This window comes from Schistocerca cancellata, chromosome 1 (genome assembly GCF_023864275.1).
Source record: "Schistocerca cancellata isolate TAMUIC-IGC-003103 chromosome 1, iqSchCanc2.1, whole genome shotgun sequence".
In the NCBI taxonomy this organism is placed as follows: Eukaryota; Metazoa; Arthropoda; class Insecta; order Orthoptera; family Acrididae; genus Schistocerca; species Schistocerca cancellata.
In genome coordinates, this window is record NC_064626.1 from 352,243,958 (window position 1) to 352,269,061 (window position 25,104).

Below are 25,104 nucleotides of genomic sequence, written 5' to 3' on the forward strand. Positions count from 1 at the left end.
TGGAACCAGTAATACAGCGCAATATGTTGTTCAGTTTTGTGTCTACCTTCTTCACATGCACACTTTCCAACCAGACAGGTGCACAGTACTCGGCAGCAGGAAACACAAGACTATTGGAAAGCTGGTACAATGCTACGACAAATGTTGCAGTCGGAGTGGCGACTATCTAGAGAAGTAGCTGCAAGTTGTAGCTAACTGTTGCAAATAAAATACTTTTGATTTTTCTTGTGGTTTTCGTTTCACGACGATTGGGTCTTACTTTCCGAATAGGTCTCGTGTGTACTCTTTTTTAGCGTATGCCAATGCGATGTTTCGTAAGAAATTTTTACGAGAAAATGCACTTGTCTGTACCAGTTGCTGTTCATGTAAATATCGAGATAATACGAGCTAGAAGAAAAAAATGATGATCTTTGCACGCACAGCTGTCGCCACTGACAGCTGCATATTCTCATAAAAATTTCTTATTCTGATTGCACATATATTCGCGTATACATCACATAATCGTATTATTATATGATTACAATGAAAGATACGCTAAAAAGTAGTACATATAAGGCAAGCCACATAATGATGATACAGAAAACCAAAACAATACTGTGGGGCCGCCAATAAACTTTGGGCGCTGCCACGGAACACAGTAGCAGCGCCACAGTGGCCGCAAATGACCGCGACGGCTAACGAAGTCAGAAAGTCATTGCAACAGCAGCCGGCCCGACACTTGCTACATCGCGGACAGTTGCGCACCCCCAGTGCTGGCGAATCAGCTAAACTACCAACCGGCCTCTGAAACAGTGACCTCTTACCATACCCATCCGCTGCCGCCGTATTTCGAGTTGGTTGGTTGAGTGATTTGGAGGAGGGGACCAAACATGGAGGTCATCGATCCCACCGGATTAGGGAAGGATGCAGAAGGAAGTCGGCTGTGCCCGTTCAAAGGAACCATCCCGGAATTTGCCTGAAGCGATTTAAGGAAATCACAGAAAACCTAAATCAGTATGGCCGGACGCAGGTTTGAACCGTAGTCCTCCCGAATGTGAGTCCAGTGAGCTAACCACTGCGCCACCTAGCTCGGTGTGTTTCGAGCACGTGACGGACAACGGCACCTCAGCACATTGGGTAGGTTATAGCTTAGTGTAAATGTTCTGCCATTTTAGCAGTATATGGATCTGTCCGGCACCGGGGCCTTGCAGCCCCTGTCTACTTCATTATATACTATAAATAACATACTATAAGAAGTATTTGTCTTCTTGCCCGAAACAAGTCCGATAAAGTAAACTACTATCAAAAAGCAGCTTACGTGAAAAACTCAATTATTTTTATGTGACAGCTGCAATTTCTCCAAGCCGCATAGCACCAAACGCACAATAATAAGTACGATTTAATGTGGACGATGTCATTAGACGTTACACAATCTTAAATTTGGGAAGGACAGGATAGGAAAAGGTCTCTTTGCTTCCCAGAGAAGTTGTCCAGATATTTGTCTTCAACTTTTTAAGGAAACCATGCAAAAATCTGAATCTGGAAGTCTGAAAAAGACACTTGAACTGCCGTCCTCTCTAAATCGAGTCCAGAGTCGTCACAGCTGCGTCAGATGGCTTTCACGTACCCGCAGAAAGTGTCTCGCTATCTTTTTATTTCATACACGACGTTCCGAAAAATGAAGTATATTAGTCAAGATTTATATCTAGTGCGTACACTTTGCACTTCAGTACCTTAATGTTTCCGTAGAATATCTGCAGCACTCGCAAATTTCTTTTAGTTAAATTCATCCTAAAAATTACTCAATGCAACTCTAATATGACCGACCATAATGCTGTCAACGATCATAAGTTCAACTAACCTACATTCCCCAGACATATTTGCACGTAGGGCATGCCTTGTAAAACACTTCATATGGATACCGGTGGCTGCTAAGTGGGGTAATACAGCTGTCACGACAGCAGTTTTCAACCGCTGGGTATTGATCTCTTCTAAACGTGCAGCTCTATGTCCAAGATAAAAGTGGCTCTGCTCCTTAACCGCACGCCCGATGTTCAGATCGCTTGACGGTCGTGGTCAGTTGTCACAGCTTCGATTGTTGCTTGAAAGTGCTGTTGTTAGTGTCTTTTCATTGTTATGCTGCTTACTGAAGCAACCTTTGTCGTATTCAAACAGATAGTAGTTTCATTTCGTATTTTAATGTTTTGGAAGAAAGAATATTTGAAGTTAAGCGGTTTTCACAGCGAAATCGATTACCAATTTTTGTTTTAGTATGTTTGAAAGTATTTTTGAGTAAAATGCAAAATGGTTTTCTTACTTATTATATACTACACTTTTGCAATGTGAAATCAGTATCTTCGAAATAAAACCCATTGAATACTGATGATGTGGGCGAAGCATCTGTTGTTGCAAATAGAGTTCATGAAATGCCACAACAGACGAACTGTTATCACCTGACGTTTTCAGTTTTTCAGCAACGGCTCACTCCATCAAACGCCAAATTATGGGAGAAGACCATAGGACGAGATGTGTTAGAAAAGTATTGAGACTGATAAAACTGCGAGCTGTGTGGAACGCGTCGTTGTCTTGCTTGTGTAGACCGGTGTGTTCATCCCTTCCAGAAAGGGAGTCTGAATTTCAACTCAATACAGCCATCAGGTGATTTTTGAGGGCGCCATCAGTGAAGTTATGTTTTTGCTGCGTATTACGAAAATGGAACAGTGGAATTTAGAGCAATGTTGTGCGATCACGTTTTGTGTTAAACTTGGGGAAACAGCGTGTGTGACCTTTTTAAAGTTGAAAACAGGCGTATGGGGGAACGTTCCTTATTAAGAGCACAAGTTTTTTGCTAGGAAAAATCATTTTTGGAAGGCCGAGACCACGTTGAAGATGAACCTCGCTCAGAGAGATCTTCAAAAACCGACGAAAACGTCGAACGCGTGCTTCCTCTTGTGATATCAGACCGAAGTTTAATAATAAGAATGATGGGTGACCAGGTAGGCAAAATGGTGCGGAAAAAACTCACAACTCACCGGAAGGACAATCGAAGAAACGTGTGTGTTGACCTTCTTGAGAGAACTGCCAATGACCACGAATGGTTCAGTCGTGTGACCACAGATGGTGAATCCTCGATCCTGAGACAAAGCTGCATCTCCTCGTTCGAAAGGAGCTCGAAGGAACAAGCCAAAGATCAAACAATTTTTGACAGAAGTGGTGTGTGCATAGATAATTTTTCCTCAAGGACAAATTCCAGTCAAGGGTTTTGCAAAGATATCCTTGGAATGCTCAGGAAAAAGGTGAATCGATTGAGACAAGTGGATGCTGCATCATGACAACGCTCCATGTCACACTCCTACTTCCATCACGGAATTTTTGACCTCAAAAAGCATTCCTGTTGTTTCACATCCCCATTATTCACCTAATTGAATCATTGTGACTTTTTTCTTTTCTCGAAATTGAAAAATGTCGTAAAAGGACGTTATTTTGGGACTCTGGAGAACATTCAAAAGATTGTGACCGGTGGGTTAAAGGCCTTATCAGTTTCGGACTTTCAGAACTGCTGCCAAGACTCCCCCACTGTATAGCTGCCGAAGGGAACTACTTTGAAGTGGAAAACACTGTTGTCTGAAGAAAAAACAAAGGCTTTGGTAGATTAGAAATCCGTCTCATTACTTTTTTCACGTACCTCTTACAAGTTTTACATTATAAAAATATAACTGACGTTATTGATTGGTTAATATTGATTTTTATTACTTTCGATGTTAGACTTAGCTGAGGCTATGTTCCACTGCGGTTGATAACAGTTGTTCTTATCTACATGATGAATATAACTGAAGTAGAAACTGAAGAATAATGACTGCGAATGTCGAGAATACTGTTACTGCCTGTCAATCATTTTGTCGTAGACATACTGCACGTAGAAAATGACTTCTACCCAACTTCACAGGACAAGAAACAGTATAAAATTCAAGAAAAAGGAAGTGTTTAGTTGAAGCTTCCATGTGTATTGTTTCAGTCAAGATTTGTGAAATTTTTCCTGAACAGTTCATAAACTCCATTATTCCTGCAAAAATCAGTGTTCAGAAATTGCTATAATGGCTATTCAGCGGCGATGTCCCTAATTCTAGTGATTACAGCAAACCTTCATTTCGAACTCAGGGAACGACTGCAAACACATTGCTGAAAATTACTGCTAGACAGAAAATTTCTTTCAGGCAGATTTGAAACAGACATTCTGTACTGAAAGTCTTACCTGAAGTCTTACTGCGTTTCATGTGTTCAGGCACTGCTTCCAGATGATACGGAAAAGACGGTTAAGTATTGCGAGTGGTCCCTTAAAAAGATTGTGGGTGCGCGAACTTTACCTGACACTGTAATTTATGAAGGCTGGTTTCATCTTTCTGGACACTGTGCATGAATTTCCTCTTCGTGAGAAAAATAAATTGGTATTCGGTGCTATATTCTGGTAATCGAACTATAGGCCAGGTGTTCTCCGGAATCGTTGTCGTTAAAGACGTTTATTTTCACATGTTCTTGAACTTCTACAGTGAATTAAAGTAACATGAAAGGCAGTGCTGCTATTTCCAGAAAAATGGAGCCGCGTGCCAGTCGTTGTGTCGCGCTCATGATGCCTTCACTGGAGAGTGCACATTCAGCAAAGGTTCCAGCTGTCTCGTTTGTCTGGCTTGTCTGTTTGTGATTTTTGTACCTATGGTCATACTTAAAAGAAAGATTGTAAGAGAAAACCGCGTAACGGTAGACCAACTGAAGGGAAAATAGACTGGGATATTGAAACAATCGATGTTACAGTTCTGCATAATATGAATCTGAATGAGATTTCACGAGCACAAACAATTCATACACGAAGAGAGCTACCAGTCTCAACTTGTTGAAATTTTTAAAAGTGCAGGGCAATTACGAATGAATAAAGCGGTTGCAAACGGCTGCAACTGTTTAATGCATAGCGATATATACACTCCTGGAAATTGAAATAAGAACACCGTGAATTCATTGTCCCAGGAAGGGGAAACTTTATTGACACATTCCTGGGGTCAGATACATCACATGATCACACTGACAGAACCACAGGCACATAGACACAGGCAACAGAGCATGCACAATGTCGGCACTAGTACAGTGTATATCCACCTTTCGCAGCAATGCAGGCTGCTATTCTCCCATGGAGACGATCGTAGAGATGCTGTATGTAGTCCTGTAGAACGGCTTGCCATGCCATTTCCACCTGGCGCCTCAGTTGGACCAGCGTTCGTGCTGGACGTGCAGACCGCGTGAGACGACGCTTCATCCAGTCCCAAACATGCTCAATAGGGGACAGATCCGGAGATCTTGCTGGCCAGGGTAGTTGACTTACACCTTCTAGAGCACGTTGGGTGGCACGGGATACATGCGGACGTGCATTGTCCTGTTGGAACAGCAAGTTCCCTTGCCGGTCTAGGAATGGTAGAACGATGGGTTCGATGACGGTTTGGATGTACCGTGCACTATTCAGTGTCCCCTCGACGATCACCAGTGGTGTACGGCCAGTGTAGGAGATCGCTCCCCACACCATGATGCCGGGTGTTGGCCCTGTGTGCCTCGGTCGTATGCAGTCCTGATTGTGGCGCTCACCTGCACGGCGCCAAACACGCATACGACCATCATTGGCACCAAGGCAGAAGCGACTCTCATCGCTGAAGACGACACGTCTCCATTCATCCCTCCATTCACGCCTGTCGCGACACCACTGGAGGCGGGCTGCACGATGTTGGGGCGTGAGCGGAAGACGGCCTAACGGTGTGCGGGACCGTAGCCCAGCTTCATGGAGACGGTTGCGAATGGTCCTCGCCGATACCCCAGGAGCAACAGTGTCCCTAATTTGCTGGGAAGTGGCGGTGCGGTCCCCTACGGTACTGCGTAGGATCCTACGGTCTTGGCGTGCATCCGTGCGTCGCTGCGGTCCGGTCCCAGGTCGACGGGCACGTGCACCTTCCGCCGACCACTGGCGACAACATCGATGTACTGTGGAGACCTCACGCCCCACGTGTTGAGCAATTCTGCGGTACGTCCACCCGGCCTCCCGCATGCCCACTATACGCCCTCGCTCAAAGTCCGTCAGCTGCACATACGGTTCACGTCCACGCTGTCGCGGCATGCTACCAGTGTTAAAGACTGCGATGGAGCTCCGTATGCCACGGCAAACTGGCTGACACTGACGGCGGCGGTGCACAAATGCTGCGCAGCTAGCGCCATTCGACGGCCAACACCGCGGTTCCTGGTGTGTCCGCTGTGCCGTGCGTGTGATCATTGCTTGTACAGCCCTCTCGCAGTGTCCGGAGCAAGTATGGTGGGTCTGACACACCGGTGTCAATGTGTTCTTTTTTCCATTTCCAGGAGTGTAGATAGAAGTTATAGAGAACGTAAAGCAGTTCAATTTTTTCACTATTAGGTTGGTACATAAGTTTGTAGCATTCTTGTTTTTCTTGTTCGTATTCCGGTTGTTATGGGTCTATTTATCAACTGTTTTTTTAATTTGTAGTTCACTGTTGCTGTCTCAGTTTACTTATAATCGTTTTGTCATTTGGAAGTAGTGAGTGGAACTGTGGCACTAGCAAATGGAGTGCTAAGAGCTGAAATCGGAACAAAAGAAAATGTGTGTGAAATCTTATGGGACTTAAATGGTAATGTCATCAGTCCATAAGCTTACACACTACTTAACCTAAATTATCCTAAGGACAAACACACACACCCATGCCCGAGGGAGGATTCGAACCTCCGCCGGGACCAGCCTCACAGTCCATGACTGCAGCGCCTGAGACCGCTCGGCTAATCCCGATCGGCGAAATCGGAACATTTCTGACTTACTCCACCGTCTGAGTTCAATGGAGGGGTGACATCCGCGGAGGCAGCCAGAAGCATTTGAGCCATGTATGGGGATAATGCCATTGGACAGAGAACGGCAAGAAAATTATCTTTTCGTTTTAAGCGGGATCGCTTTGACATTAGTGACTTTCCACGTTCAGAAGACTTTCGGGGTTCATGAAGGTTGTTTAATCACATTAACCCACAATGATCCACGTCAGTGTACTCGAGAACTGGCAAATTTGATTAACTGTGATCATTCCGCCATCGTGTAACATCTGCATGCAGTGGGGAAGGTTCAAAAATCGTATGTACGGGTACTGCATGCTCTAAGCCAAAATCACAAAAGTCAATGCGTGGCCATATGTATATCTCTGCTTGCTCGTTATCAATTGGCTCGTGAACAGCACCGACCACCCCTATCCAGTATGGTTACCGGTAACGAGAAATGGTGTCCTTGGGCTGACACGACGAAAAGAAAGGAATGGTTAAGCCCAAATGAAGCAACAATTCCCCGTGCAAAGACCTGCGCCATCAACAAAAGATAATGTTATGCATCTGGTGGAACAGCGATGCCGTGGTATACTACGAATTGTTTCCCCGAGGTGTAGCCTTCACTTCTGACATTTATTTTCAACAAATAATAATAGTAATGAGCGTATGGCATTGGCGGCCGGGAGACCCCTCGCGGGACGGTTCGGCCGCCGCTCCACAAGTTCTTTAACGCCACTACGGCGACTTGCGAGTGAATGAGGATGAAATGATGATGAAAGACACACAACACCCAGTCATCTCGAGGCAGAGTAAATCCCTGACCCCGCCGGGAATCGAACACAGTTCCGCGTGCGCGGGAAGCGAGAACGCTACCGCAATACCAAGAGCCGCGGACTATTTTCAACAACTTGAGAGTCTTGCAAACCCATCCCCAGAACAGCGACCAGGATGATTTCGTGAAGGGATGCTACTCCGCGATAGCGCTCGCCCGTATTCTGCTGTATTGACAAAAAACACTACTCAGGAGTTGTGTTGGGAAGTCATTCCACACCCACCTCATTCACCGGATCTTGCACCCCATTTTCACATTTCTGCTTTCTAACGAACAACCTTTAATGAACTGCCTATCCACATGAAAACGCGCTCCGAACTCGGCTCGAGAAGTTTTTCACCTCAAAACCACGTGATTTTTACGGTCTCCCAGTCGAAAAATTATCCCAGCGTTGGCAGACTGTATTCGTTTACTTGTGGAAAACCGCTACGAACTTATGCACCAACCCAGTACTTCATAGGTAAGTCTCCTATTGGCGACAGAGATAACGGCTAAGCGCTAATCCATTTCCCGCTATAAATTCTGGTTGGTTGGTTGTTTTGGGGAAGGAGACCAGACAGCGTGGTCATCGGTCTCATCGGATTAGGGAAGGATGGGGAAGGAAGTCGGCCGTGCCCTTTCAGAGGAACCATCCCGGCATTTGCCTGGAGTGATTTAGGGAAATCACGGAAAACCTAAATCAGGATGGCCGGACGCGGGAGTGAACCGTCGTCCTCCCGAATGCGAGTCCAGTGTCTAACCACTGCGCCACCCCGCTCGGTTATAAATTCTGAAGCATGTAGTGGAATCACTGCCATGAGAGCCTTAGAAATGAGCACTTTGAGTTCCGAAACTATTTTTGACAAAGGAGGAACACAGACAATGTCTTTCACGTGTTGTTGTTATGGTCTTCAGCCAGAAGATTGGTTTGATGCAGCTCTTCATGATACTCCATCCTGTGCGAGCCTCCTCCTCTCCGACTAACCATTGAAACCTGAAACCTACATCCTCCCTCTACGACTTTTGACCCCCCCCCCCCCCGCCGCCGCCGCCACACACGCACACTTTCCTTCAATATTAAGTTGGTGATCGCTTGATGTCTCGGATGTGTCCTATCAACTGATCCTTCCTTTTGGTCAACTTGTACCATAAATTTCATGTCTCCCCAATTCTAACCAGTACCTCCTCATTAGGTACGTGATCTACTCATCTAATCTTCAACATATCTGTGTAGCACCACATTTCCAATGTCTAAACTGTTTATCGTCCATGTTTCACTTCCATACATGGCTATACTCCGTACAAATACTTTCAGAAAAAACTTCGTACCACTTAAATCTACTGGTATATTCGATGGTGTCAAAATTTCTCTTCTTCAGAAATGCTTTTCTTGCCATTGCCAGTCTACATTTTTATATCCTCTCTACTTCCGCCATCATCAGTTATTTAGGTACCCAAATAGGAAAATTCATCCACTACATTAAGTGTATCGTTTCCTGATCTAACTCCTTCAGTATCACTTGATTTACATTCCATTATCCTTGTTTTGCTTTTGTTGATGTTCGTCTTATATCCTCCTTTCAAGACAATGTTCATTCCGTTCAACTGCTCGTCTGAGTTCTTTGCTGTCTCTGACAGAATTACACTGTTACCTGCAAACCTCAAAATTTCTATTTCTTTTCCACGTACTTTAATTCCTATTCTAAATTTTTCATTTGCTTGTTCAATGTACAGATTGAATAACATTGCGGATACGTTACAAACCTGAATGAGATTTTGACTCTGCAGCGGAGTGTGCGCTGATATGAAACTCTAGAGCACTTGCCCGCGAAAGGCAAAGGTCCCGAGTTCGAGTCTCGGTGGGGCACAGAGCACTTACCCGCGAAAGGCAAAGGTCCCGTGTTCGAGTCTCGGTCGGGTGCACAGTTTTAATCTGCCAGGAAGTTTTGTTACAAACCTATCTCACTTCCGTCTCAACCACTGCTTCCCTTTCATGCCCCTCGTCTCATTACTGTCGTCTATTTTCTGTACAAGTTGAAGATAGCCTTTGGCGCCCTGTATTTTATCCCTGCTACCTTCAGAATTTCAAATAGAGTATTCCAGTCCACATTCTCAAAAGTTTTCTCTAGGTCTACAAATGCTGTAAGCATAGATATGTCTTTCCTTAACCTATCTTCTAAGAAAAGTCGTAAAGTCAGTATTGCGTTGTATATTCTTACGTTTATCCAGAATCCAAGCTGATCTTCCCGAGGTCGGCTTGAACCAGTTTTTCCATTCTTCTGTACAGTATTCTGGTTAGCATTTTGCAACCGTGAGTTATTAGACTGATATTTCGGCTTGTAAATTATAGATTGCAGCGATCAGTCGTCCTCTTCTAATTTTATTGTGCAGATCTATATTTCGGCTAGAAGTTAACCATTCTCAATGCACTATTATTTTCGCTCAATGCACGTAATGCCTGTTGGTCGAGCTTCATCCACAGTTCATTGAATACAAGTCAATATAACAGTCGTTGAGTGCAACAGCTTTCTGACTGGAAGGTAACCTGATAACATTTCGGCTGTTTTCACAACTGGCAGCACCTGGTTTCTTCAGATTTGGAATTATTATATTCTTCTTGAAGTATGGAGCTATTTCACCTCTCTCATACATCTTACTCACCAAATTGAAGAGTTTTGTCATGACTGGCTCTCCCAAGACTATCAATAGATCTAACGGAATGTTGTCTATTCCCGGAGCCTTGTTTCGACTTAACTCTTTCGGTGATCCGTCAAATTTTTCACGCAGCATCATATCTCCCATTTCATCTCCATCTACGTCCTCTTCCATTTCCATAATATTGCCCTCAAATACATCTTCATTGTACAGATCCTCTATATACTCCTTCCACCTTCCTGCTTTCCCTTCTTTGCTTAGGACTGGTTTTCCCTCTGGGCTCTTGATATTCATACAACTGCTTCTCTTTTCCCCAACGGCCTCTTTACTTTTCCTGTAGGCAGCATCTATTTTTCCCCTAATCAAATATGCTTCTAAATCCTTTCACTTGCCCTCTAGCCATGCTTGCTTAGCCATTTTGCACTTCCTATCAATCTGATTTTTTAAACGTTTGTATTCCTTACTGCCTGCTTCATTTGCTGCATTACTACATTTTCTCCTTTCATCAGTTAAATTCAATATCTCTTGCACTATCCAAGGATTTCTACTATGCCTTATCTTTTTACCTATTTGATTCTCTCCTGCCTCCACTATTTCATCTCTTAAAGCTACCCATTCGTCTTCTACTGTAGTCCTTTCCCTTGGTCTACTCAGCCGTTGCCTAATGCTCCCTCTGAAACATTATCAATGCCTGGTTCTTTCGTCTTATCCAGGTTCCATCTCCTTAATTTCATATCTTTTTGCAATTTCTTCAGTTTTAATCTACAATTCATAGCCAATAAATTGTGGTCAGAGTCCACATCTGCCTCTGATTATATTTTACAGTTTAAAACCTGGTCTCTAAAACTCTCCTCCACGCAAACAGCCTTATTTTATGTTTCTGGAACCAAGTGTTAGCAATGATTAAATTATGCCCTGTGGAAAACTTTATCAGATGGCTTCCTCTTTCATTCCTGACCCCCAGTCCATATTCACCTACTGTGTTTCCTTCTCTTCCTTTTCCTACTATCTATTTCCAATCCTCAATACTATTAAATTTTCTTCTCTCTTAATTATCTGAGTAAATTATTTTATTTCGTCATACATTTCTTCAGTCTCTTCATCATCTGCGAAGCTAGTTGGCATATAAACTGGTACTAACATTGTGGGAGTGGACTTCGTATCTATCTTTGCTGCAATGATGCGTTCACTATGCTATTCGTAGAAGCATACCCTCATTCCTATCTTCTCATTTATTATTAAACCTACTCCTTCATTAACCCTATTTGATTTTGTATTTATAACACTGTATTCACCTGCTACCGAATTGCAGTAATTCTCCTCTATATCTAGCTTCAACCGATCCATGTCCACACAATCGATCCAACAGTTTGGAAGATACTGATTTTGAAATGTGCGGTTGTCCACACTCCAATATGGGGATGCTCCATCTTGCTGAAAAATGTAATCTGTGGAAACCGAATCACGCTATCCAGGTGAATGTTGTTGAAACACTGAGTGCAATGAAGAAAAATAAACCGTACACTGTTGTGCTGACATCTCACACAACACATTAACTTTCCATTAGCCTCGCTTCCAATTTACTGTGCCTGCATAGCGATGGAAATTTTAAGTCTTCTTTTACGTTTACTGTAATTATCATTGATTTACCGCTATGCACGACACAGTTAGAGGCGTTTGGATCGCTATACGCATTATGAGTCATCCTACATTGTCTGATTTTAAACAAAATATATTTTCTGTTATTTCCTTTGTATATTATTGGCACAGGATCACTTTTATCTTGATATTGTATATTTGAATTATTTATTTGCGTATTTCTTCGCAAGCTAAACCATCTCGATTTTTTTTAGTCAACATAAAAGGCGCCCACTGTTATCAACTATCAAAAATTTCTAAATATTGTTGACTGCTACTACGGTGGGACACACTTTTGTCACATGACATGGGTTTTTTGTAGCCGTGAGCTTCCTACCGAAAAAACAGTGCTTATTATTGTTTAAACTGTTCTGAATGAAAAGACGTCTGAAGTCACATAGACATTGATTGATTTAGCCCTGTATCCTATCATCAATGGAAATTTAACCAATAGACTTCAGATCGACCTACCAGGGATTTACCTTTACCAAATGCTTCCTGGTATCTTTCTCTTACAGGGTACGAAAGGTTAATGACCACACGAGGGGCAATGTTGTGCTTGCAAGCACATTGGGAAAGAGCTTAACGAACTATGTTGATTCAAAATCGAGTTTTAATCACAAACAGGAGAGCACTCTTCAACAGCTATAAATTCCTATTGGTGGGTTTTAGTAAAAGGGGAACTGTTGGTCGTAGTCGTTATTCAGTGAGGATTGGATTTACTGAGGAACGTAATATGGACGCTCAACTGCTCACTCACAGCATAACCGTAGGCGAAATTCATCAATGTCCGGTAATCACTGAGTCGTAAAAACTGGCTTGCGACTCGCAGCGAAAAGAAACTCGATGTGTGGCTTGAATCGTGACCGGATATAGCTCAAAATCGACCCCATCTAAATTTAGTTAGACGAATTCCGTACTGCTCCTAACGACTGACTTTCAAAATCACAGGGAATCCTAACTTGAAAGAAACTGAACTATCTCATCGAGCAAGATAGCGCAGTGCTTAACAAAATAGATTCACAGTCGGGAGGACGACGGTTCAAATCCTTGTCCGGAAATCCAGATTTAGACTTACCGTGATTTCACTAAATCGCTTGAAGCAAATGCCGGGATGGTTCCTTCGAAAGGGTACACATAAGTGACACGTCATGCTCACCTGACCGCAGCAGAGCGCCTGGCTGCTACTGGCGATGTATAAAAACCAACCTGCCTCGCCTCTGAGGGGGCGAACTGACCAGACTGTAAGACGAATTTTCCAGCGGTGCCAAGCGTCTCCTCCAATCAAAAGACAGGAGAGAGGACGCTTTTTTCCCAGGCTCAGAATCTTCCATCGTTTCAATGTCTAACAATTGAAATACGTCGTGTCTTGTGCGTGGATCTGAACGAACCAATTGCAAAGCGTCATGTTTAAGAAAGCGCGCTGAGATATGGTGCTGCCCGACTGGCGTCGGCGTCTCGAGCCAGCTTCGAAATTAAACTCAGTAGCCGTTCCCAGGACTCTGCCACAAAGCTGAAGCCATGTGCAAGTGATTGCAATTACACCCACATCCGTACCATCCAGTAATTAACGATGTCTAAGAAAGGTGGTAAAACGTACGTGATGTGCTGAATATGAAATGTAATAAAAATAAAACCCTTTCAGTTCGGTTCCCAGCGTGATCTTCCGTCTAGCGTGGTAAAAATTATGAGAACATATGGATAGAGGCAAGACATTAAGCCGAACTTGACGAAACTACAAAATCACATGAAAGGTGGACTGAATTCCACAAAAATCACACAAACCATGGATTGACTGTTACAGTCGCAGGTTCGAATCCTGCCTCGGGCATTGATGTGTGTGATGTCCTTAGGTTAGTTAGGTTTAAGTAGTTCTAAGTTCTAGGGGACTGATGACCTTAGAAGTTAAGTCTCACAGAGCCACTTGAACCGTTTGATTGACTGTCTCCGTTCAGTTAGTCCTCTGACAGACTCGGTGCGGCCAGCCACGGCTGCCTCTACTGTGCTAACTCTTTTATCTCAAAGTAGCACATGAGCCCAACGTCTGTAATTATTTTCTGAACATATTTTAATCTCAATTCTAATCCGTTCTGATACACATCATTAATTACTCTGTGTCCTATACCTTACACCCATTTTTCTGAGAATTTCGGTGAACTCACGCCGTTTTACATCGAACGATTTTTCTAGGTCGACAAATCGTATGAACGTGTCTTGATTTTTTCTTAAATACTGCCTCCATTATGGAGAGAAACGTCATAACTGTCTGTCATACGCCTTTACCTTTCCTAAAACTAAACAGATGGTCACCTAAGAGATCGCCAATTTTCTTTTCTGTTCTTTTGTATAGTCTATTATTCTTGTCAGTAACTTTATGCATGAGCTGTCAAGCTGATTGTATGGTAGTTTTGGCACTTATCAACTCTTGCTATCTTTGGGGCCGTGTGGACGACATTTTTTCGAAAGTCTGATGGTACACCTTGCGCCTCATTGACTCTATAAACCAACTGAAGTAGTGGTTTGATTCCCGCTTCCCCCATTGATTATAGAAATCCCTATTTAATGTTATCTACACCTTCTGCCTTATTTGATACCAAGTTTTCCAAAGTTCTGTTAAACTCTAATACTCGCTGTACAATATCTTTCTTCTTCTTGTGTCATGTCTTTAGACATTTCCTCTTCCTCAAAGAGACCTCCGCTGTATTATTTCCACCCATCGGCTCATTTCTCTGCGTTTGACAATGGAATTCCTCTTGCCCTCCTGATGTTGACACCTTTTCCTTTTAATATCACCGAAGGTGGTCGGAGAAAGTCTGAAAAGTTTGTAAGGGTGTTACAGAGCAGGTTGTACTGAGAAATAATTGCTAAGAAAAACATTCTGCACGTTAGGCTATTTCCGAGTTAATCGGCATTGAAGTTAGTTAAAGAGGCCGTTGCGCGGGCAAAATGAAGCGGCCCACCAGAGACAGTGTCGTCACACGTATTCGCCGTTTGGATTCCTAAAACCGAAAAAGGGAGCGATACAAAAATTGGGTATGGAACAGTAGTAAGGATCGAACCCTTTGACGAGTTCATCAATAATATCTGCAAAATCCAATTTTAAAACCATGCCGTGTTTCATTGCCGGCATAGCAAGGGAAGACAGGCGTTCTTACGAGGTGCAGCTTCTACAATTATTCTTGATAAGCTTTAAACGTGAAAATCGCGTTTCAGCGGAGGCGACTGTCACCGGCACGGTTAGCAAAATTATGTAAGCAATTCAAATGTTGGGAAGTGGGTTTCCAATGTCATTCAAGTATTTCAGTATTAACATAGGAGTTTTCACATCCTCGGACACCATTTCTCTGAACACTTTAATTTCTGTCAAAAGCTCTGATACAACAATGTCTTTCGGACATTCACCATTTATGTTTACACTTAACTCTTCCTCAACCTTTTTACATAGCATTTTTAGTTCTTCGTCCTGCGGAATATTTCGGAATTTTTAGCCTGTTGGCCAAACCTTTCTTTCAAACTTTTTAACACTGTATCAACACCAGGGCAGGAGCAACAGATTTTCTATCTCTCCTCTGAAAGTTGAGCTCTGCAAACCACGTAGTCACCTTGATAATTGCTTCGCTTTCTTGCCAATTTTCTTTTTTCCAAATTTTGGTTGAGACTGTAAACCTTCAACTATCTCTTTCGCTGTTACTTGTGCATTAATAAAACCTTCTTCACGAAAATTCTCAATGCATATCACTAGACATTGCTACTTTCACGTTCTTGTTTTCTGCTTGAAGTGCCTTAATTGCTGCATTAATAGCAAAGAGAAGGTCATACCATATGACAACGCCTATAATAAGCTCCAAGCTTTCTACAGGGTGAAACGCGGTAAATTGCTGATTTGGGAATGAAATAACAAATCAATGAACACTTAGAAACTTACATTTTTATTTTTCTCATATTGGACAGTAATGGAAGTTTCTAATTACATGGTTTAAACAGTATATCTGGCAAATGTATATCTTCACACACTGCCACAGTCGTTTTCTGAAATTCTCATGCAATCTTTCGAGCATATCTTCTGGTATTCTTGCAGTTTCAGCGTTAATATTGTCCTGCATGTCTTCCAGGGTCTTGGGACGGTTGCAATACACTTTTGACTTCAGGTAGCCCCCAAAGAAAAAAATCGCATGGTGCTATGCTCGGTGATCGTGCGAGCCAGTTGAGATCCCCCATACGAGAGATAATCCTTCCAGGAAACGTTTGCCACAAAAAATTCATGGTAATGCCTAGTCAGCAACCTAGGCCTCTTTGCATCCGAGCTTGGAATCATCACTACCTAGATTTTCGACGATTGAGCCATGAGTTCACAACGAGACCAGCGTGGAAAACACGAAAAGATGAGTGCCTAGTTTATCCATTATTTCATGAAATGACTTTATTAACTGTGCCCTAATGACACCTGCCACATAATATAACGTTTTTGTTGCCCGAAAATGCAATATTTAGTAGCGTGAGCAACACTACAATCATAATTAATTTTTGACCTTTGTTGTGATAGGGTTGTTAGAACATCAATAAGGGCACCTCTGACTTCTCTTTTCCGGTACCTTATAGCTTCGACACTCCTCATCCTACTTTCCCATCGAGTATTTGAAAGCTTCTTCACTTTTGTAGTTGGTATCCTGTTGAATAATGCCTGCAGTGGCACCATCTTGTTGAAACCAGGCACCCTGTAATTGCATCGTCTCGAAAGCCGGTTGGAAAACCTCTTGCACCATAGTTAAGTAACGATCCCAATTGACAGTTACAACACGACTACTTTCCTGGTAAAAGTAAGAGCCAATGATGCCTATCTTTGATACGGCGCACCACACAGTGACGCGGTCCGAGTGCAGGGGTCTCTGGTGAATTTGCCTGGGGTTTGTATCGCTCCAGTACTGCATATTCTGTTTACACACCCACTGAGGTGAAAATATGCCTCATTACTAAAGAATGCATTCGCGTCACAGGGTATGATTGCAAGCATGTCTTCACAAGATGTCCCATACTGACAATTACTGGACGGTGCACATTTTACACGGGTCAAAATTCGGTTCATTATGAAGAATTCATTGGAGAGAACGTCTTTAAATACCAAGAGCAAGTGCGTGTTTCTCAGCTGAGGCTTTCGGAGACTGCAATACTGCTGCTCTAAGTCGTTCAGCATTTTGTGGTGTTGTAACGCTTCTCTCAGGTCCTCTTTGTACAGATAACACATCCCATGTTGTTCTGAATGCATTTACTCAATTTAAAACTGATTGCCGTCCACGAACACGTCAGTGTGGGGGTACTGCAAATCGCAAAAGAAAAGCCAGCTGCACTGCAATGATTGAGTGGGAATTCGAGAAACACACTTCAACACAAAATGAGCGCTCCTCACGTGTCCACTGCATTATCGCAACTGACCAACAATTGAATACAAACCTCCAGTCCGTCTCTATGAACCACGCCCACTCTCCCCTCTATTCGACCAACAGTGCTGCCACAATGTGAATTCTAAAAACGCAATTTACCGCGTTCCATCCTGTAGTTCGTTCACAACAAGCGAGTGAGATCGCTCTTTGTTTTAGATTCAACATTGCTGTTGCTCACATTGTAATGCTACTTGAATTACGTAACCATTACTGCACCTCACCTCAACCACTTGATACCAGCAATATTGTACTGTGTTTCTGTAAAGTAGTTAACATATTTCTGAGACAACATTCAGATTTGATTTCATTAATGTAGAGGTACTTTGATACAGCGATAATTTATATTGCAATGATATTATTCTTATGTGAATTCTTTCTTTTGTCATTATGATCTTTGACGTACTTGTAACTCTGATTTCTGGGCGCATAAGCGGTTATTAGAGAGTCAAGTCTTGGACGTCATGTTGAAAAGACGCAAATTGTAGTCAGTTTATAAAATGTGAACTTTAACAAGTAGGAAGATATTTTCAAGTATGTTTTATATAGTGAAGTGCTGTTTTGTGATTTACGTGATATTGCAACAAAAGGAATAAAAAAGAAGTGTAACTTAAATTCGGAGCGCTGACTTGCAAAAGTTTAATCTTCAAGAATGGTTTATGAAACACATCTATAAAACTTTTGAATATCACAGAATAACACCTAGGCCTCTTTGCATACGTGCTTGGAATCATCACTACCTAGATTTTCGACGATTGAGCCATGAGTTCGCAACGAGACCAGCGTGTTAAACACGAAAAGATGAGTGCCTAGTTTATCCATTATTTCATGAAATGACTTTATTAACTGTGCTCTAATGACACCTGCCACATAATATAACGTTGTCGTTGCCAGAAAATGCAATATTTAGTAGCGTGAGCAACACTACAATCATAATTAATTTTTTACCTTTGTTGTGGTAGGGTTGCTAGAACATCAATGAGGCACCTCTGACTTCTCTTTTCCGGTACCTTATAGCTTTAACACTCCTCACCCTACTTTGCCATCGAGTATTTGAAAGCTTCTTCATTCTTGTAGTTGGTACCCTGTTCAATAAGGTTTCCTACATCTGAGTGGATGCGCTCAAAACAGTGTATATTCTTTGAATTACACCAAAAAATGTGAGTGCTATTACTGTAGATTTTGTCGCACCTGAGAAGAATACCAAATTTCAGGCATTACCTCTCACCACAGACAACTCAGTGGCCAACGGCCTTCACTCAACGACCTAGACCAGCGGCGTTTGCATACAGTTGTCAGTGATAACAGACAAGCAACATTGAGTGAAATAACAGTTGAAATCGATGTGGGACGTACGAGAACGTATCCGTTAGGACAGTGGGGCGAAATTCGGCGTTAATGAGCTATCGCAGCAGACGACCGACGAGAGTGCATTTTCTGACAGCACGACATCGCATGCAGCGTCCCTAGGCTCGTGGCCATATCGGTTGGACCCTAGATGACTGGGAAACCGTTGCCTGGTCAGATGAATCCTGATTTCAGTTGGCAAGAGCTGATGGTAGGTTTCGAGCGTGGCGCAGACCCTAGGAAGCCATGGACCCAAGTTCTCAATAAGGCACTTACCAGCTGATGGTGGCTTCATAATTGTGTGGGTTGTGTTTACATACAATGGTCTGGGTTTTCTGGACCAACTGAATCGATCAGTGACTGACAATGATTATTGTCAGCCATTCATGGACTTGATGTTCCCAAACAACGACGAAATTTTTATGGATGACAATGTGTCATATCCTCAGTCATAATTGTTAGCGATTGGTTTGAAGAACATTCTGGACAGTTCAAACGAATGAATTGTCCACCTACATCTCCCGACATGATCCTCACCCAACATTTATGGAACATAATCGAGAGGTCCGTTCGCGAAGAAAATCTTGCAGCGGCAATACTTTCGCAATTATGATCGGCAATAGAGACAGTGGCACAGTCTTATGCAGAGGACTTCCAACGAATTGATGAGTCCACGCCACATCCAGTTGCTGCACTACGCAGGGCAAAAGGAGGTCCCACGGGGTATTAGCAGGTATCCCATAACTTCTGTCACCTTTGTGCATGCTCAGTCTGTCCTTCTGAGGACCATTCCTTTTTCGAATTCTTCGCATTTACCCTGTAGCCATTTCACCTAGTCTTCTCTGCACTTCCTACTTATTTCAGTCATAAGTAACTTATTTTGCTATATTTCTGTCTTTTTTCTGTGCATCTTCCTTTCATACACTACCGGCCATTAAAATTGCTACACCAAGAAGAAGTGCAAATGATAAACGGGTATTCATTGGACAAATATATTATACTAAAACTGACATGTGATTACATTTTCACACAATTTGGGTGCATAGATCCTGAGAAATCAGTACTCAGAACAACCACCTCTGGCCGTAATAACGGTCTTTATACGCCTGGGCATTGAGTCAAACAGAGCTTGGATGGCGTGTACAGGTACAGCTGCCCATGCAGCTTCAACACGATACCACAGTTCATCAAGATTAGTGACTGGGGTATTGTGACGAGCCAGTTGCTCGGCCACCATTGACCAGGCTTTTTCAATTGGTGAGAGATCTGAAGAATGTGCTGCCAGGGCAACAGTCGAACATTTTCTGTATCCAGAAAGGCCCGTACAGGACCTGCAACATGCGGTCGTGCATTATCCTGCTGAAATGTAGGGTTTCGCTGTGATCGAATGAAGGGTAGAGCCACAGGTCGTAACACATCTGAAATGTAACGTCCACTGTTCAGAGTGGGTCAATGCGAACAAGAGGTGACCAAGACGTGTAACCAATGGCACCCCATACCATCACGCCATACTCGCTTCCAATGTGCGTTCACCGCGATGTCGCCAAAAACGGATGCGGCCATCATGATGCTGTAAACAGAGCCTGCATTCATCCGAAAAAATGACGTTTTGCCATTCGTGCACTCAGGTTCGTCGTTGAGTACACCATCGCAGGCGCTCCTGTCTGTGATGCAGCGTCAAGGGTAACCGCAGCTATGGTCTGCGAGCTGATAGTCGATGCTGCTGCAAACGTCGTCGAACTGTTCGTGCAGATGGTTGTTGTCTTGCAAACGTCCCGAGACGTGGCTGCACGGTCCGTTACAGCCATGCGGATAAGATGCCTGTCATCTGGACTGCTAGTGATTCGAGGTCGTTGGGATCCAGCACGGTGTTCCGTATTACCCTCCTGAACCCACCGATTACATATTCTGCTAACAGGCATTGGATCTCGAACAACGCGAGCAGAAACGTCGCAATACGATAAACCGCAATTGCGATAGGCTACAATCCGACGTTTATCAAAGTCGGAAACGTGATGGTACGCATTTCTCCTCTTTACACGAGGCAAACAACAGCGTTTCACAAGTCACCGCCGGTCAACTGCTGTTTGTGTATGAGAAATCGGTTGTAAACTTTCCTCATGTCAGCACGTTGTAGGTGTCGCCACCGGCGCCAACCTTGTGTAAATGCTCTGAAAAGCTAATCATTTGCATATCACAGCATTTTCTTCCTGTCGGTTAAATTTTGCGTCTTCGTGGTGCAGCAATTTTAATGGCCAGTAGTGTATTTCGTCGATAAATTAAATTATATCTTCTGTTACCCAAGATTTCTTCGGAATTTCTAAGCTTGTACCGATATTTGTCTGTCCAACTCCTGTGATTGCTCTTTTTAGAAATGCCCATTTCTCATCTTTAAACAAAAACTTAACACAACCAGTTACTATATGCACTCACCGATGCTTGCAGGACTGGTGCGGCCAACGCAGGCGCTCCAGCTGTGAACTGCTGCGAGAGGCACATGTGTATGTACCACGGCACGAGGACGATGATCCCACGGGGGGGCAGCAGCATCAGCCGCCACGGGGAAGTAGCCGCCGCCTGCTGCTGATGTGGGCACGAGGCGGGACACGGCATGCCACTTGCTGAGGCCGCCAGCACAGCCACCACCGAGAGCAGGCGCACGGGTCTGGCCATCTGGACAGTAATCGCAGAGACTCGAGGCTGGGATTGCCGCCTGAGGCGCCCCTCCGGCTCTTTAAAGGTCGGCCGCCGGCTGCAGCTGGATGGCAACAAGGACGCCCACCCGTGTCGCACACTCCGTTACCTGCAGCTTTCTGGGCAAGATGCCACCTCTTGTGAGTCAGCTTCCTCTCACTGTGCCTGTGATGAAGCGTTTTACGAGGACAATCAGAAAGTCACGTTTGTCAGTAACGTTTCTCAATCGAATCAATTGGTAATTTGCATTCTGCATTATTCGGAATTGTTCTGAAAATTGTCTGTCATATCTGTCGTTTCGCGAAGTAAAAAAAACAGCTAAAATTCTTTTAAAAAAATTTTGTCTGTGTACTTGTGCACTGTTTGTACACTGAGATGACAAAAGTCATGGGATAGCGATATGCACATATGCAGGTGGCGGTAGTATCGCACAGACGAGGTGTAAAAGGGCAATGTATCAGTGGAGCTGTCCAGTTTCCCCCCACCTGCTGTCGGGTGTGGTATGTAGTATTTGTGCCAACTTTTAGCGCAGTGTTTAAGTGAGTGTTCGGTGTTGTGCGTCCTTCCACGGTGTTGCGAACAGAAATCATGCTGTCGCTGGGTGTGCTTTTTATATCTCTTGTGAACAGAACCCAGACTGTGCCGTGTTTTTTTAATTGTCTGTGTATTGTTTTTCTGCTTCCTGTGTGTTTTATTAGCTTCATCGACCCTGTGTTTTATGTTTTATGCTCCAGAATTTTCTGCCATTTTTACCTTTAAGTCACCGATTTTATCGCCAACTGTTATTATTTTTTATTATCTTCATCTTTTTAAAACTAATTCTGTAGGCTGAAGAGCGGCGTAATAAGCTGCTGCCATCCCGCCCCCTTTAGGGGGAATCGAAACCCAATAAAGGAAAAAAAAAAATGGAGCTGTCATTTGTACCCGGGTGATTCATTTGAAAAGGTTTCCGACGGGGATTAACAGACTTTGAACGCGAAATGGTAGCTGGAGCTAGATGCATGGGACAGTCTGTCTCGGAAATCGTTAGGGAATTCCACATTTCGAGATCCACAGAGTCAAGAGTGTGCCGAGAACACCAAATGTCAGTCATTACCTCTCATCAGGGCCAAAGCAGTGGCCGACGGCCTTCACTTTACGAGCGAGATCAGTGGCGTTTGCGTAGAGTTGTCACTGCTAACAGACAAGCAACTCTGTGTGAAATAACTGCAGAAATCAATGTGGAACGTATGACGAACCTACCCGTTAGAGCGGTGGGGTGAAATCTGGCGATAAAGGGCTATCGCGGCAGACGACTGACGAGAGCGCTTTTTTGTGGCAACACGACATCGCCTGCAGCGCCTTTTCTGGGATCGTGACCGTATCGGTTGGAACCTACACAACTGGAATACCGTGGCCTGGTCTGGAGAGTTCCAGCTACAGATGGTAAAAAATGATGTTAGGGTTCGAGTGAGGTGCGGATCCTACGAAGGATGGATCCAAGTTGTCAACAAGGCACTGTGCCAGCTGATGGTGGCTGCATAATGGTATGGGCGGTGTTTACATGGAATGTACTAGGTCTTATAATCCAACTGAACCGGTCGTTGACTAGAAATTATTTTCGGCTACTTGGAGACCATTTGCAGCAATTCATGGACTTCATGTTCCCAAACAACGATACGCCATGTCATCAGGTCACAATTGTTCGCGATTGGTTTGGAGAACATTCTGCACAGTCCGAGTTAGTGATTTGACCACCCAGATCGCCTGACATAAATCCCATCGAGCATTTATGGGGTATAATTGAGAGGTAATAATTTCGGAATTGTGGGTGGCTATCGAGGCAACATAGCTCAGTATTTCTGCAGGGGACCTCCAACGACCTGTTGAGTACATGCCTTGTCGAGTTGTTGCACTACGCCGGACAAAAGCGGGTCCGACACGGTTTTGTGAAAAACAGCCACTGGACCTGCGATCGTCTTTCATACGACGGAGAAACAGCGAAGAGCAAGCAGCGCTGACACCACGATTCTGCCGAACGGAAGAGAGCTGTGGTGACCGAAAAATGTCACGCCGCAATACTCAGTTAAATGTCACACTGTTCCGGGTACTTCCGAGAAGGAGCGAGCAGTGGCGACGCAGGACGAGCTCCGCGGCCCGCGCACCCCGCATGCGTGATATTTGACACACCGTGGCCAGCCGCAGTGTATGATGGTTCAAATATCTCTAAGCACTATGGGGCTTAACATCTGAGGTCATCAGTCCCCTAGCCTTAGAACTACTTAAACCTAACCTACCTATGGCCATTACACACCTCCATGCCCCAGGCAGGATTCGAACCTGCGACCGTAGCAGTTGCGCGGTTCCGGACTGAAGCCCCTAGAAACGCTCGGCCACAGCGGCCAGTCCCGTGTCTGAGTTAAACATGTATGCACTGTGTGCCTCTTAGCTTCTACACGGTGGGACGAGGCGAGAGCGGTAGCGCTGACGTCACCGCTGACAGGCCAACGGCAGGCGACCTCCGCCAAGCAGGGAGTGAGCGCTGGCTGTCCCTGGGACTTCAGGACACGAGGCGGCTGACCCGGCTGCAACCAGGGGTCACTCCTTGTTGTCCCGCTGCGCTGAGGTGCCAGCCGTGCGTCTGCTCTCTCCAACGAGACTGTGGCTTTCCTCCGTCGTATGCGTATTGTGAAAGGCAGATACTGACAGGGCGCGTCGAGCAGCATCAGTGAGACGTCGTGTGAAGTCGACCTCAGAAAATGCGAATCGTGGAATCGTGTGCGAAAACAAAGCATATACTGATTACTAAAAAAACAGCACTCCGTCTTCAGGCCACAAGTGGCCCTTCGGGACCATCCGACCGCCGTGTCATCCTCATTGGATGATGCGGATAGGAGGGGCATGTGATCAGCACACCGCTCTCCCAGTCGTTGTGATGGTTTTCTTTGACCGGTGCCGCTACTATTCGGTCGAGTAGCTCCTCAATTGGCATCACGAGGCTGAGTGCACCCCGAAAAATGGCAACAGCACATGGCGTCTGGATGGTCACCCATCCAAGTGCCACCCACGCCCGACAGCGCTTATCTTCGGTGATCTCACGGGAACCGGTGTATCCACTGCGACAAGGCCATTGCATACTGATTACTGAAAGATTGAAATTCGTTAACTTCAAACCACGCCGCTTGTCAGCTGCTACGGTATGACAAGATCGGTAGGTGTTGCTTGCTGATGTAAAAATTTGTAGAATTCGAATCAGAAACAGCCGTGTAGCGAAGTAACTTAAATCACGCAATAAAGGAATGGTTTCTGCTGTAGACTGTGTACTAATTAGGTTCCTTTCAGAGTATACAACCGCTCGCTCGACACATGGCACATAACAAATAAAAGTAAATAGAATTGATCACAGAATTGAAATCAACGAGCGAGGTGGTGCAGTGGCTAGCACACTGCACTCGCATTCGGGAGGACGACGGTTCAATCCCGCGTCCGGCCATCCTGATTTAGGTTTTCCGTGATTTCCCTAAATCACTCCAGGCAAATGCCGGGATGGTTCCTTTGAAAGGGCGTGACCGACTTCCTTCCCCTTCCTTCCCTAATCCGATGAGACCGATGACCTTGCTCTCTGGTCTCTTCCCCCAAACAACCCAACCCAACTACCAAAGAATTGACATCGATTTGTTACAGCAATTGGGAACACATTCTACGTTCCAACAT

General features: G+C 44.3%; 1 protein-coding gene and 1 pseudogene across 1 annotated transcript in view; both read right to left on the reverse strand.

Annotated features, from left to right (window-relative positions):
- The window catches only part of LOC126161476 (uncharacterized), a 43,505-nt gene extending 22,067 nt beyond the window's left edge, over nt 1–21,438 (reverse strand). The window contains exon 1 of the mRNA XM_049917331.1: nt 21,151–21,438. Within this exon, the coding sequence (XP_049773288.1) occupies nt 21,151–21,390 (240 nt within the window). The 5' untranslated portion in view covers nt 21,391–21,438. The remainder of the gene's footprint in view (nt 1–21,150) is intronic.
- A 2,970-nt stretch (nt 21,439–24,408) lies between these two features.
- LOC126099018 (5S ribosomal RNA) lies at nt 24,409–24,525 on the reverse strand (annotated as a pseudogene).
- Nucleotides 24,526–25,104: the final 579 nt, after the last annotated feature.